The sequence below is a fragment of the Scyliorhinus canicula genome, chromosome 2 (genome assembly GCF_902713615.1).
Source record: "Scyliorhinus canicula chromosome 2, sScyCan1.1, whole genome shotgun sequence".
NCBI classification, from domain to species: Eukaryota; Metazoa; Chordata; class Chondrichthyes; order Carcharhiniformes; family Scyliorhinidae; genus Scyliorhinus; species Scyliorhinus canicula.
The window spans coordinates 91,832,546-91,846,210 of record NC_052147.1 but is presented as its reverse complement, the minus strand read 5'-3'; the positions used below and the strand labels follow the sequence as shown (position 1 = coordinate 91,846,210).

The 13,665-nt window shown below is 47.9% G+C and overlaps 1 protein-coding gene across 7 annotated transcripts in view; it reads right to left on the bottom strand.

The window, feature by feature from the left end:
* Positions 1-671: 671 nt before the first annotated feature.
* exd1 (exonuclease 3'-5' domain containing 1) overlaps positions 672-13,665 on the bottom strand; it is a 142,005-nt gene continuing 129,011 nt past the window's right edge. For all 7 annotated transcript variants that reach the window (XM_038782935.1, XM_038782917.1, XM_038782892.1 and 4 more), the window contains one exon: positions 672-1,749. In XM_038782935.1, the coding sequence (XP_038638863.1) occupies positions 1,432-1,749 (318 nt within the window). In that variant the 3' untranslated portion in view covers positions 672-1,431. The remainder of the gene's footprint in view (positions 1,750-13,665) is intronic.

Sequence of the window (13,665 nt, the reverse complement as noted above, 5' to 3'; positions counted from 1 at the left end):
TTGAATTCAAGTTAGCTATTGCCATGCATTCTGAACCTATCAATCATTCTTTTATAAAAAGTAAATTTAGAGTACCCAATTCATTTTTTCCAATTAAGGGGCAATTTAGTGTGGACAATCCACCTACCTTGCACATCTTTGAGTTGTGGGGGTGAAACCCACGCAAACACGGAGAGGATGTGCAAACTCCACATGGACAGTGACCCTGAGCCAAGATCGAACCTGGCACCTCGGCGCTATGAGACAGCAGTTCTAACCATTGCGCCAACGTACTGCCACCCTAGTTCTAACAATTGGGAGCATGGGAATTTCAAAACATGGAGAGGTTGGTAAACATTACTTGCTCAATAACTCTTTAGAATGTACATTTGGTTTACACATGAATAAATCATTTATTTAAGAAAGACAGACTTAATGATAATAATATCCTTTATTATTGTCACAAGTAGGCTTACATTAATACTGCAATAAAGTTACTGTGAAAAGCCCCTAGTCGCCACATTCCGGCACCTGTTCGGGTGAATTCAGAATGTCCAATTCACCTAACAAGCACGTCTTTCGGGACTTGTGGGAGGAAACCGGAGAACCCGGAGGAAACCCATGCAGACACGAGGAGAACGTGCAGACAGTAACCTAAGCCGGGAATCGAACCTGGGACCCTGGTGCTGTGAAGCAACGGTGCTAGCCACTGTGTTACCGTGCCGCCTTCAGAGCTTCATAGCTCTGAATTTAAAAAAAAAGTAAACAAAAATGTCAAATCAGAGAGCAGCATTAAAAATACAATATCCTGGAAGTGTATGAGACAATACAACGAGTCCATATACAGATGTGTCATTAGTGCAGTCATTGACTGGTATGTACTGCTACTATTTCACAATCAAGTAATATTTTTCTTTACATTGATGACTAGCTAAGGTAATCAACTGGGAGTCTGGATCCAGATCTCAACCCCAGGTTCGGATGACGGCGACTTGTTCTTTAATTTCTCTCACCATGAATGATGCGCCTGACCTTCAGTTGGCTCCCTTCCCACCAGTATGGCCGAATTGAAACTCGCTGTGTGGGAAACCTAAATCATCACTTCATATGCAGCACAATGGAGCAACAAACCACTCAGCTACGTTGAAGCCACTTTAAACTGAAGCAGGCTCTGGCCGCAATGTATAACACAAAGTCTTCTGAAAGAGTCTCTTAAAGGGTATTTCTGAAAAGTAGGATAGAAACTTGTTTGAAAGATGCTGTCTGCAGAACAGATCTTGGTTTTGTCTAAAGATCTTGGATGTGAGACAGAAATACACCTTGGACAGCAAAACTAAGTTGAAAAACGTTTGATCACCTCCACAATGAGAATAGCATTCAGCTCAACCATCTCTGGGATCAGTCAGTTGATTTCTGCGCAAAGTGGGCACTGGCAGTCGGGAATTTTGTCAGTTAGAATGTTGAATGGCTGACTTCCTCCAGGGGAGGACAACGGTCTTCACCACAATCTGGGCTTGGCTCAAGCAATGGAATATCTTCATTCTGCATTTCTAATACATTTTCCCCTGAAGGGTCAGTAGCTTCAAGCTCTGGAATGTCATCTATGTTTACTACCCTTCCTTTCATCTCAGGAATTTTCTCAGATTGAGGGCAAGGTCTCACCAGAAGGCCATTCTCATCCGTTTTATAATTTTTCAGAGCATCCTCTCTTCTTAGCCTCTGGATAACAGTTAACTCCTTCAATTCATATGGAAGCTCCATTAAATAATCCTGGCAAGTAATAAAATACATAGAGATTTGAATAATCTACACGGACAACAACATAAACTGAAATCAGAATCAAGTGCTAATAGATTGGGAGACCTGCCAGTTCCACCTATTTTGACCCATAACATGACTCCAGTTTCACACTACATGGAGGAATTGAAATGCACTCTGGAGTGGCCCGCTGAGCCACTGAATTGTAAAAAAAGGAATAAAGGCAGATCTGGTAGCCTGAAACAGGGCATTCCTTTGGGTAATCAGCAGCAGAATTGTAGATAACCAACTCCTGCTCCTATTTGTCATCTTATTACCTAGATCTTCAATCACAAGAGTTACTCATTAATTGATTTGGCCAGCATTGCATGCATGGATTTCAGAAGACCATAAAATGACAATATTATGGCATCTGCAAAAGGGCCTTGGGCTACACGGTGGCGCAGTGGATTAGTACTGCGACCTCACGGTGTCAAGGTCCCAGCTTTGGGTCACTGTCTGTGTGGAGTTTGCATTCCCCCAGTGTTTGCATGGGTTTCACCCCCACAACCCAAAAGATGTGCAAGCTAGGTGGATTGGCCACACTAAATTGTCCCTTAATTGGAAAACAAAATGAATTGGGTTCTCTAAATTAAAAAAAAATTAAAATTAAAAGGGCCTGAAGTTGGGTTTAAAAAAAACTAATTGAATCTTAAAAGGAACATAAGAAAAACATGGACTATACTGTCTAGTCTATTAAATACCATTCTTCCCTAACTCTCACCCTTTCATTTGGACCTCAGTTTCTTTTTCAGTTTCATATTACCACTAAACATTCCCAGAAACATTGGAGATAGTATGATGTCTCTGATCTCCGGGTAAGTGTTCTCCAAGGTGCCCTTCAGGACGCGCGATAACGCAGAATTACCGAACAGAAACTTATAGCCAAGTTCCGCACACAAGTGCGGCCTCTCGACCGGGACCTGGGATTCATGTCGCATTACACTCATCCCCAACCATCTGGCCTGGGCTTGCGACAATTCACAGCTCTTTAACCTGGGGTTACCCCTATCTCCGGATCTGTAAAGACTTAATTACCTGCAAATGCTCGCATTCTAAGCCATGTCTGGCATCTTTGAATTTGTCTATATATATATGTTTCTGGAACATACCTCTTCATTCACCTGAGGAAGGAGCAGTGCTCCGAAAGCTAGTGTTTGAAACAAACATGTTGGACTTTAACCTGGTGTGGTAAGACTTCTAACCCAGCAGAAGACAGTGAGAGAACAGGCTAAAGAGTTGGAGCAGGCCTTTACTGCAGCAACAGCCAGTGTAAGCAAGGCAGCGGGGAAAGGGCTGTGCAAGATGGAAGGCCCCAAATGGAGCAGGTGTTGTCTTTTATTAAGGAGAAATTCTGGCAACCAAAGAAGGAAATGCAGCAGAATTGCTCGAAGCCATCAAAGGAGCTGTGGCACCCCTGAAGAGTTTGTTGGAACGGTGGAGAAAAGTGTTTGGAAGTGCAGGGGTCGCAGATTCAGGAGATCAAAGGAGTGATCTCAGACCACAGCGATTGTGTGATGGCTCTGGATGTGGAGGCGGGGCTCCTAGGAGATCTCTGTAAAATATTGAGGGCAAAGGTGGAGGAGCAGGAGAATACCTCGAGAAGGCAGAATCTGTGAATAGTGGGCCTGCCTGGAGGAGTGGAAGGTGTGAATGCCACTAGGTAAGTCTCGAAGATGCTGGCGAGGCTGGTGGCGGAAAGAGTGATGATGTGGAGATGCTGGCGTTGGACTGGAGTCTTACAACACCAGGTTAAAGTCCAACAGGTTTGTTTCAAACACGAGCTTTCGGAGCACTGCTCCTTCCTCAGGTGACTGGAGAGGTATGCTGTACCGACGGCGGAAAGAGTGATAGATAAGGCACCTGAAATGGACCAAGCACATAGGTTCCTGAGGCAGAAACCTAGAGCTGGGGAGCCGCTGTGGGCGGTGGTCGTGAGACTCCACAAATTTGTGGAGAAAGAAAGGATTTTGCATTGGGCCAGGGAGAAGCGTACCTGCGACAGGGAGGGAAATAAGGTCTGAATTTATCAAGACATTGGAGCCGAGTTGGCAAAGTGGTGGGCAGGTTTCAACAAGGCCAAGGTGGTGCTGTACCGGCGGCAGATCAGATTTGGGGTGCGTTCAGAGGCCGGGAGTATTATTTTGAGACCCCAGAAGCAGCAGAAGACTTCATTAAGGAGCATAAACTGGGGCCGAACTGAGCGGACAATGCTTGGGAAACGGGGTGCTGGCACTTTGTAATGGTTGGGAGCATGTTTGAAGTGGGGGTAGGGATTGGGGGAATTTCTTCTTTTTTTTTGAAGGGGACGGTTGCTGTTTATTGTTCGGATATAGGGGTGAAAGGTTAAGTGGGGATGGATGTTTCCATCCCCCCCCTCCAGTTTTATGGGACTGTTTGTTGTGATGAATGGTATCAGTAACTGTACCTTGCCTTTAATACATTGGCCCTTTAAGACCGGGCTTGGAACCCTGGGGGACTCCGCCTCTGGCTCTGCCCCCAGGAAACGGTATACAAGATGAGCCTCACTCGGCAGCATGTGGTGAGCACACTTCTCGGCAGCTGTTCAGTTCTCTGATGATTAAAGCCTTTGAATTACCAATCTTCTCTCCTGTGTCGTAATTGAGGGTATCTCATTTGTGTTTAACATTTGTTTGTTTGCTTTTGGAGAAGGCTACCTGTAGTTCAGGAGAGGTCTTTGTTTAGGTGGGGGAGGGTAAGGTCAGCAGGGAACCTTCCTCCTTGAGCTGAGTGGTGGTGGGGGGTAGGGTGAAGTCATTGGGAAGTGGCTTTGTCAGGAGCTGCCACGCTGTCAGGTGAACGGAAGTGAGGTGGTGAGAGAGAAAGCCGAGAGGGGTGGCCGGGCGGCGGTTGTTGTGTCATGGCAGGGAGTGAGAGATGACATGGTCAGGGGTGAAGAAAGGGGCCAACTGGGATGGGCTCGGTATAGGGAAGAATTAAGGGGCGGGATTTAAGTGGGGAAGATGGCGGACGGTAGAGGGGATGGGAGGCATAAGCCTCCGTAAAGCTGGTAACATGGAACGTCCGGGGACTGAATGGGTCCGTTAAAAGGTTGCGGGTGTTCGCAGGGTGGTCTTTTTGCAGGAGACATACCTCCGTGTGAAGGACCAAGTTAGGTTAAGGAAGGGGTGGTATCAGTGGCGTGCAGAGGTCTGGTGATGCCCGGGGCAAATCTTGATTGTATGCCCCAAAGACCCACGTAAATATTTCATTAAATATCACCAAAAAACCTATAGAAAACGTAGTTGCACCCGTTCTAGAGCTATTCACTGACCTCTTTATCTTTAGAACATAGAACGATACAGCGCAGTACAGGCCCTTCGGCCCTCGATGTTGCACCGACATGGAAAAAAACTAAAGGCCATCTAACCTACACTATGCCCTTATCATCCATATGCTTATCCAATAAACTTTTAAATGCCCTCAATGTTGGCGAGTTCACTACTGTTGCAGGTAGGGCATTCCACGGCCTCACCACTCTTTGCGTAAAAAACCCACCTCTGACCTCTGTCCTATATCTATTACCCCTCAATTTAAGGCTATGTCCCCTCGTGCTAGCCACCTCCATCCGCGGGAGAAGGCTCTCGCTGTCCACCCTATCTAACCCTCTGATCATTTTGTATGCCTCTATTAAGTCACCTCTCAACCTTCTTCTCTCTAACGAAAACAACCTCAAGTCCATCAGCCTTTCCTCATAAGATTTTCCCTCCATACCAGGCAACATCCTGGTAAATCTCCTCTGCACCCGTTCCAAAGCTTCCACATCCTTCCTATAATGAGGCGACCAGAACTGTGCGCAATACTCCAAATGCGGCCGTACTAGAGTTTTGTACAACTGCAACATGACCTCATGGCTCCGGAACTCAATCCCTCTACCAATAAAGGCCAACACACCATAGGCCTTCTTCACAACCCTATCAACCTGGATGGCAACTTTCAGGGATCTATGTACATGGACACCGAGATCCCTCTGCTCATCCACACTACCAAGAATATTACCATTAGCCAAATATTCCGCATTCCTGTTATTCTTTCCAAAGTGAATCACCTCACACTTCTCCACATTAAACTCCATTTGCCACCTCTCAGCCCAGGTCTGCAGCTTATCTATGTCCCTCTGTAACCTGCAACATCCTTCCGCACTGTCTACAACTCCACCGACTTTAGTGTCGTCTGCAAATTTACTCACCCATCCTTCTGCGCCCTCCTCTCGGTCATTTATAAAAATGACAAACAGCAACGGCCCCAGAACAGATCCTTGTGGTACGCCACTCGTAACTGAACTCCATTCTGAACATTTCCCATCAACTACCACTCTCTGTCTTCTTTCAACTAGCCAATTTCTGATCCACATCTCTAAATCACCCTCAATCCCCAGCCTCCGTATTTTCTGCAATAACCGACCGTGGGGAACCTTATCAAACGCTTTACTGAAATCCATATACACCACATCAACTGCTCTACCCTCGTCTACCTGTTCAGTCACTTTCTCAAAGAACTCGATAAGGTTTGTGAGGCATGACCTACCCTTCACAAAACCATGCTGACTGTCCCTAATCATATTATTCCTATCTAGATGATTATAAATTGTATCTTTTATAATCCTCTCCAAGACTTTACCCACCACAGACGTTAGGCTCACCGGCCTATAGTTACCGGGGTTATCTCTACTCCCCTTCTTGAACAAAGGGACCACATTTGTTATCCTCCAGTCCTCTGGCACTATTCCTGTAGCCAATGATGACCTAAAAATCAAAGCCAAAGGCTCAGCAATCTCTTCCCTGGCTTCCCAAAGAATCCTAGGATAAATCCCATCAGGCCCCGGGGACTTATCTATTTTCACCTTGTCCAGAATTGCCAACACTTCTTCCCTACGCTCCTCAATGCCATCTATTCTAATAGCCTGGGTCTCAGCATTCTCCTCCACAATATTATCTTTTTCCTGAGTGAATACTGACGAAAAGTATTCATTTAGTATCTCGCTTATCTCCTCAGCCTCCACACACAACTTCCCACCACTGTCCTTGACTGGCCCTACTCTTACCCTAGTCATTCTTTTATTCCTGACATACCTATAGAAAGCTTTTGGGTTTTCCTTGATCCTACCTGCCAAAGACTTCTCATGTCCCCTCCTTGCTCGTCTTAGCTCTCTCTTTAGATCCTTCCTCGCTTCCTTGTAACTATCAAGCGCCCCAACTGAAACTTCACGCCTCATCTTCACATAGGCCTCCTTCTTCCTCTTAACAAGAGATTCCACTTCTTTGGTAAACCACGGTTCCCTCGCTCGACCCCTTCCTCCCTGCCTGACTGGTACGTACTTATCAAGAACATGCAATAGCTGTTCCTTGAACAAGCTCCACATATCCAGTGTGCCCAACCCTTGCAGCCTACTTCTCCAACCTACACATCCTAAGTCATGTCTAATGGCATCATAATTGCCTTCCCCCAGCTATAACTCTTGCCCTGCGGGGTATACTTATCCCTTTCCATCACTAACGTAAAGGTCACCGAATTGTGGTCACTGTTACCAAAGTGCTCACCCAGCTCCAGATCTAACACCTGGCCTGGTTCATTACCCAAAACCAAATCCAATGTGTCCTCGCCTCTTGTTGGCCTGTCAACATATTGTGTCAGGAAACCCTCCTGCACACATTGTACAAAGAACGACCCATCTAATGTACTTGAACTATATCTTTTCCAGTCAATATTTGGAAAGTTAAAGTCTCCCATAACAACTACCCTGTTACTTTCGCTCTTTTCCAGAATCATCTTCGCCATCCTTTCCTCTACTTCCCTAGAACTATTAGGTGGCCTATAGAAAACTCCCAACAGGGTGACCTCTCTTTTCCTGTTTCTAACCTCAGCCCATATTACCTCGGAAGAAGAGTCCCCATCTAGCATCCTTTCCGCCACTGTAATACTGTCCTTGACAAGCAGCGCCACACCTCCCCCTCTTTTGCCCCCTTCTCTGACCTTACTAAAACACCTAAACCCCGGAACCTGCAACAACCATTCCTGTCCCTGCTCTATCCATGTCTCTGAAATGGCCACAACATCGAAGTCCCAGGTACCAACCCATGCTGCCAGTTCCCCTACCTTATTTCGTATACTCCTGGCATTGAAGTAGACACACTTCAAACCACCTACCTGAACACTGGCACCCTCCTGCGAAGTCAAATCTGTGCTCCTGACCTCTATTCTCTCAATCTCCCGTACTCCAAAACTACAATCCAGGTTCCCATGCCCCTGCTGAATTAGTTTAAACCCCCCCAAAGAGCACTAACAAATCTCCCCCCCAGGATATTGGTGCCCCTCAGGTTCAGATGTAGACCATCCTGTCTATAGAGGTCCCACCTTCCCCAGAAAGCGCCCCAGTTATCCAGAAATCTGAATCCCTTCCGCCTGCACCATCCCTGTAGTCACGTGTTTAATTGCTCTCTCTCCCTATTCCTCATCTCACTATCACGTGGCACGGGCAACAACCCAGAGATAGCAACTCTGTTTGTTCTCGCTCTGAGCTTCCATCCTAGCTCCCTAAAGGCCTGCCTGACATCCTTGTCCCCTTTCCTACCTATGTCATTAGTGCCAATGTGGACTACGACTTGGGGCTGCTCCCCCTCCCCCTTAAGGACCCGGAAAACACGATCCGAGACATCACGTACCCTTGCACCTGGGAGGCAACATACCAAACGTGAGTCTCTCTCGCTCCCACAAAATCTCCTATCTGTGCCCCTGACTATTGAGTCCCCAATTACTAATGTTCTACTCCTTTCCCCCCTTCCCTTCTGAGCAACAGGGACAGACTCCATTCCAGAGGCCCGTACCCCATGGCTTACCCCTGGTAAGTCGTCCCCCCCACAAGTATCCAAAACGGTATACTTGTTACTCAGGGGAACGACCGCAGGGGGTCCCTGCACTGACTGCTTCTTCCCAGTCCCTCTTACAGTTACCCATCTATCTCCAGTCTTTGGTGTAACTACTTCCCTGAAGCTCCTATCTATGACCCCCTCTGCCTCCCGATTGATCCGAAGTTCATCCAGCTCAAGCTCCAGGTCCCTAACACGGTTTTTGAGGAGCTGGAGTTGGGTGCACTTCCCACAGATGAAATCAGCAGGGACACTGACGGTGTCCCTCACCTCAAACATTCTGCAGGAGGAGCATTGTACTGCCTTCCCTGACATCACCTCTAGATTTAAAAAAAAAACAAGAAGAAGAAAAAGAAACAAAGAGCTTACCTGATATTCCCTCAAACCCTGCTCCCGGTGAAAGGTAAGCAAATTTAAAGGCACTCACTCACCTTCACGACAGGCCCCAAGCTGCCTCTAGGTCATCTCTAAGGTATAGGACGGCTGCCTGAGGTTAAATTGCGCTGTAAGAGTTAGTCAATTTCCCCTTAGCGCTGGGATTCTAGGGATATTGTTCTCTTCTTCAGTCATTTTGCTTTGCAGCAATGGGTGAGATGTTATGTCTCGAAAGTTGTGCCTCCCTCCTCTGCAACCCCCATGGAGAAGGATAAGAGCAGCAACGTCATGGAAACACTGTTATGACCCTTGTGGAAACAAACTACAAACAACCCAACTAAGACCAATATACAAGACTTCACTTTTATATTAGCAATCACACCAAAATCAACGTAAATTAAACATGAATTAACAGGAAAATTGCAATAATATGACTGATAAATTACACATAGCAGATACAAAGACATATCTCACACATCGTCCTCCCTGTGTGTGCGTGGGTTTCCTCCGGGTGCTCCGGTTTCCTCCCACAGTCCAAAGATGTGCGGGTTAGGTGGATTGGCTATGCTAAATTGCCCGTAGTGTAAGGTTAATGGGGGGGGATTGTTGGGTTACGGGTATACGGGTTACGTGGTTAAGTAGGGTGATCATTGCTCGGCACAACATCGAGGGCCGAAGGGCCTGTTCTGTGCTGTTCTACAATCTATTTCTCAGTCAGCCCATTCAGCACGTATCGCATTCATTTCAGCCACAATATCCTTCAAAACGTTGAACTTCTTCAAATCAAATTCCATCTTCATTTCTCTAAAGCTTTAGCACCAAGTCTCATCAAACACCGGCATTACTTCACACAATTTCCACAAATATAATTTTCACAGTCGACATATTTCCAGATCCCTTCTTCTTCACAAAACCCTGGTCATGTGGGGCCTGTTTGTGCACTATGCCAGTGCATAAAGGGTCCCCAAATCCAGATATAAAGCTCTGTTCAAGATCCGAGCTCCAGCAGCTTGCAGTCAAGTAGAACATAGAACATAGACCAGTACAGCACAGAACAGGCCCTTCAGCCCTCGATGTTGTGCCGAGCAATGATCACCCTACTCAAACCCACGTATCCACCCTATACCCGTAACCCAACAACCCCCCCCCCCCCCCCCCCAACCTTACTTTTTTAGGACACTACGGGCAATTTAGCATGGCCAATCCACCTAACCCGCACATCTTTGGACTGTGGGAGGAAACCGAAGCACCCGGAGGAAACCCACGCACACACGGGGAGGACGTGCAGACTCCGCACAGACAGTGACCCAGCCGGGAACCGAACCTGGGACCCTGGAGCTGTGAAGCATTTATGCTAACCACCATGCTACCGTGCTGCCCCTGTCTCTGAGAATCTCCCATTTATAGGACCCTGGGCTTTAAGTATAAAGGGTAAGAGGGCAAAAGTTAAGAGGCCATGATGAATCTTCATAAAATACTGGTTCTGTCCCAAATGGGTGCCCCTGGCCCAAATGTCAAATTCTGGGCACGACAGTTTAGTAAGTTGACAACTATAGAGAGGGTGCCGAGAAGAGTTTAAAAATGGATCAAAAGATAAAGATAAAGAATAAATAAAACTCACCCATGGTGGCATTGATTGCCGTCGATTCGGGAGAAGAATTTGCGCCCTTTTTGTTCACGCTCCAGCCGCCGAGTGCAAAGCCGCCTCTTCACCAGCGGCGACCGCGGTGCGCAGGCGCGCTCCGGCCGACCGTGGTGCGCAGGCGCGCTCCGGCCGACCGCGGTGCGCAGGCGCGCTCCGGCCGCCCGCGGTGCGCAGGCGCGCTCCGGCCGACCGCGGTGCGCAGGCGCGCTCTGGCCGACCGCGGTGCGCGCTCCGTTCTCTTCACGCTGCTGCCCCCATCCAATTGATGCCCGGGGCCAGCGCACCGTCGGCCCCCCCCTCTGCACGCCACTGGGTGGTATGAGCAGGTTTTCCCACTTGGGGTTTGATTTGAAATTGAGGGGAGTGGCAATTTTAATGACCAAAAAAATGGGATTTGTGGATGAGGAGGTGAAGCATCTGGGTGGGAGATATGTGATTGTGAGTGGGATATTGGAAGGGGCACCGGTGGTGCTGGTAAATCTGTATGCCCCAAATTGGGATGATGAGGGGATTGCTGGCAGTGATCCCGGATTTGGCCACGCACCAGTTGACCATGGGAGGAGATTTTAACTGTGTCCCAGAGACGAGGGTGGATAGTTGGAGCTACAGGTCATTGGGTAGGGTACGAATGGCAAGGGAGCTGGGTGCGTTTATGGAGAGGATGGGTATGGTGGATCCATGGCGCTTTCAGAACACAGAGGGGAGTATTCCTTTTTTTTTCCACACGTCTATAAGGTGCATTCAAAGACTGATTTGTAGTGAGTTGGGGTGGAGGGGGCAGGGTATGTGGGGATAGCTATCTCGGACCATGCGCCCCACTGGGTGGAGATTCGGTTTAGATCAGGATGAGAGCAGAGGCCAAGGTGGATGGTTTGACTCGGGGTTGTTGGCGGATGGAGGTTTTGTGATAAGGTGAGGGCGGCGATTAAGGAGTATGTGGAATTAAATCAGAATGGGAAGGGGTCGGTGGCCATTTTTTGAGAAGAACTGAAGGCAGTGGTCTGAGGGTAAATTATTTTGCTTAAGGCTCGGCGCATAGGGAAAGGAGGGAGGAACATAATCGTCTCATGAGCAAGATAGTGGAGGTGGACAGGGAATATTCAAGGGTGCCCACCGCGGAGGGATTGGCGAGGAGGAAAAGGTTGTAGGGGCAGTCTGACAATGGGGAGGACAGTAGGGCAACTGCGTAGGGCAAGAGCGATGCAATGACAGTATGAGGAGAAGGCAAGCCACATGCTGATGCACCTGGTGTCCAGGGAAATATTGAAGATATGGACTGGGGCCGGGAATATGGTGTCGGAGCCAGGGAAGATAAATGGGGCGTTTAGGGAGTACTACCAGAGACTTTATGAGGCATACTCGGGGGAGGGGGGGGGGAAGAAGAGGAGAAGGACATTGGGCGGTTTCTGGACGAGCTGGAATTTCCCCAGGAAGCAAAGAGGCAGGCATTGGAGGAGCCCCTGGGACTGAGAGAAGTGCTGGATAGTATCAGGCGTATGAAGTCGGGGAAGGCCCCTGGGCTGGATGGGTACCCGGCGGAATTTTACAAGGAATTTGTGACGCACCACATGTGTGGACCTGGCACCACATCTGTTGGGGACGTTTAATGAAGCACTGGAAAAGGGAGAGTTGCCGGAGACGATAGCGCAGGCAGTAATCACACTATTCCTGAAAATGAGGAAGGACCCAGTGGAATGTGGGTCGTACAGGCCCATTGAACACGGATGTGAAAGTATTGGCTGAGTTGTTGGGAGGGGAGATCAATTGGGGAGCAGGAGTGAGGAATTGCGTAGGGTAAACGGGACCTCCTCTTGTGCAAGGATGAACCTGATACAGTTTAAGGTGGTGCACAGGGTGCATATGACTCGGGCGAGTATGAGTGGGTTCTTTTAGGGGGTCGCAGATGAGTCCAAGAGGCGTGGACGGGGGCCAGTGAATCATGTGCACATGTTTTGGGGTTGCGAAAAATTGGGAAGATTCTGTTTGTGAGTGTTCACGGTCTTAGCCAGGATAGTGGAGGAGGAGGAGGAGGTGGACCCGGACCCTTTGGTGTTTCAGAGAAGCCGGATCTCATGGTGGGGAAGAAGGCCGATGTCATGGCCTTCGCCTCTCTGATTGCACGGCGGCAAATTTTACTGGAGTGGCGGTCGACATCGCCACCAGGGGTAGCGGCTTGGTTGGCTGATCTGTACGAATTCCTGCGGTTGGAGAAGATAAAGTGGGAGTTATGGGGGTCTGCAGGGGGGGGGGGGGGGGGGGGGGGGTTGAGAAAAGGTGGGGGATGTTTGTGACAACAAATTTGATTTTTAAAGATACAGCGTAGTTTCCTGACAGTCATTTTTAAATAAAAGCTTTTGACATTTTCCTCAACGCTAATGCTTACTCCAATAGGTGAGCCCTCATTGTATGATCCCTCTCCCCACCCTCACAAAAATGTTCAATTTCTTTATTTTTTTCTTCAGTACAGTAATGTGGATGAAAAGATAATTCAAATTTTTTTTTCAGCAAAGCCATGATGCGCACCAAGGTGACAAAATTAGTGAGAGACTAATTTAAAAATTAAAAAAAAAAAGAGTATCCAATTCTTTTTTTCCTAATTAAGGGGCAATTTAGCGTGGCCAATCCACCTACCCTGCACATCTTTGGGTTGTGGGGGTGAGATCCACGCAGACACGGGGAGAATGTGCAAACGCCACACAGACAGTGACCAGGGCCTCAGTGCCATGAGGCAGCAGTGCTAACCACTGCGCCACCGGCACTCCCTGGGAGACTCTAATTTTAAACATAACCAATTTATCGGAATACTGTTCACTAACGAGTAATTCAGTGCTGTCTGGGAGGAAAGAGTAAAATGGCTGGTGATAAATGTTCCAACTAGTTTAACAGGTTGATGAAGGAGTGTGTGCTTACATGCATAATTTACATTTTCTTTTTAACTGTGACCACAAATAAAAAACACATCAAGTGTCCACTTCTAGCATC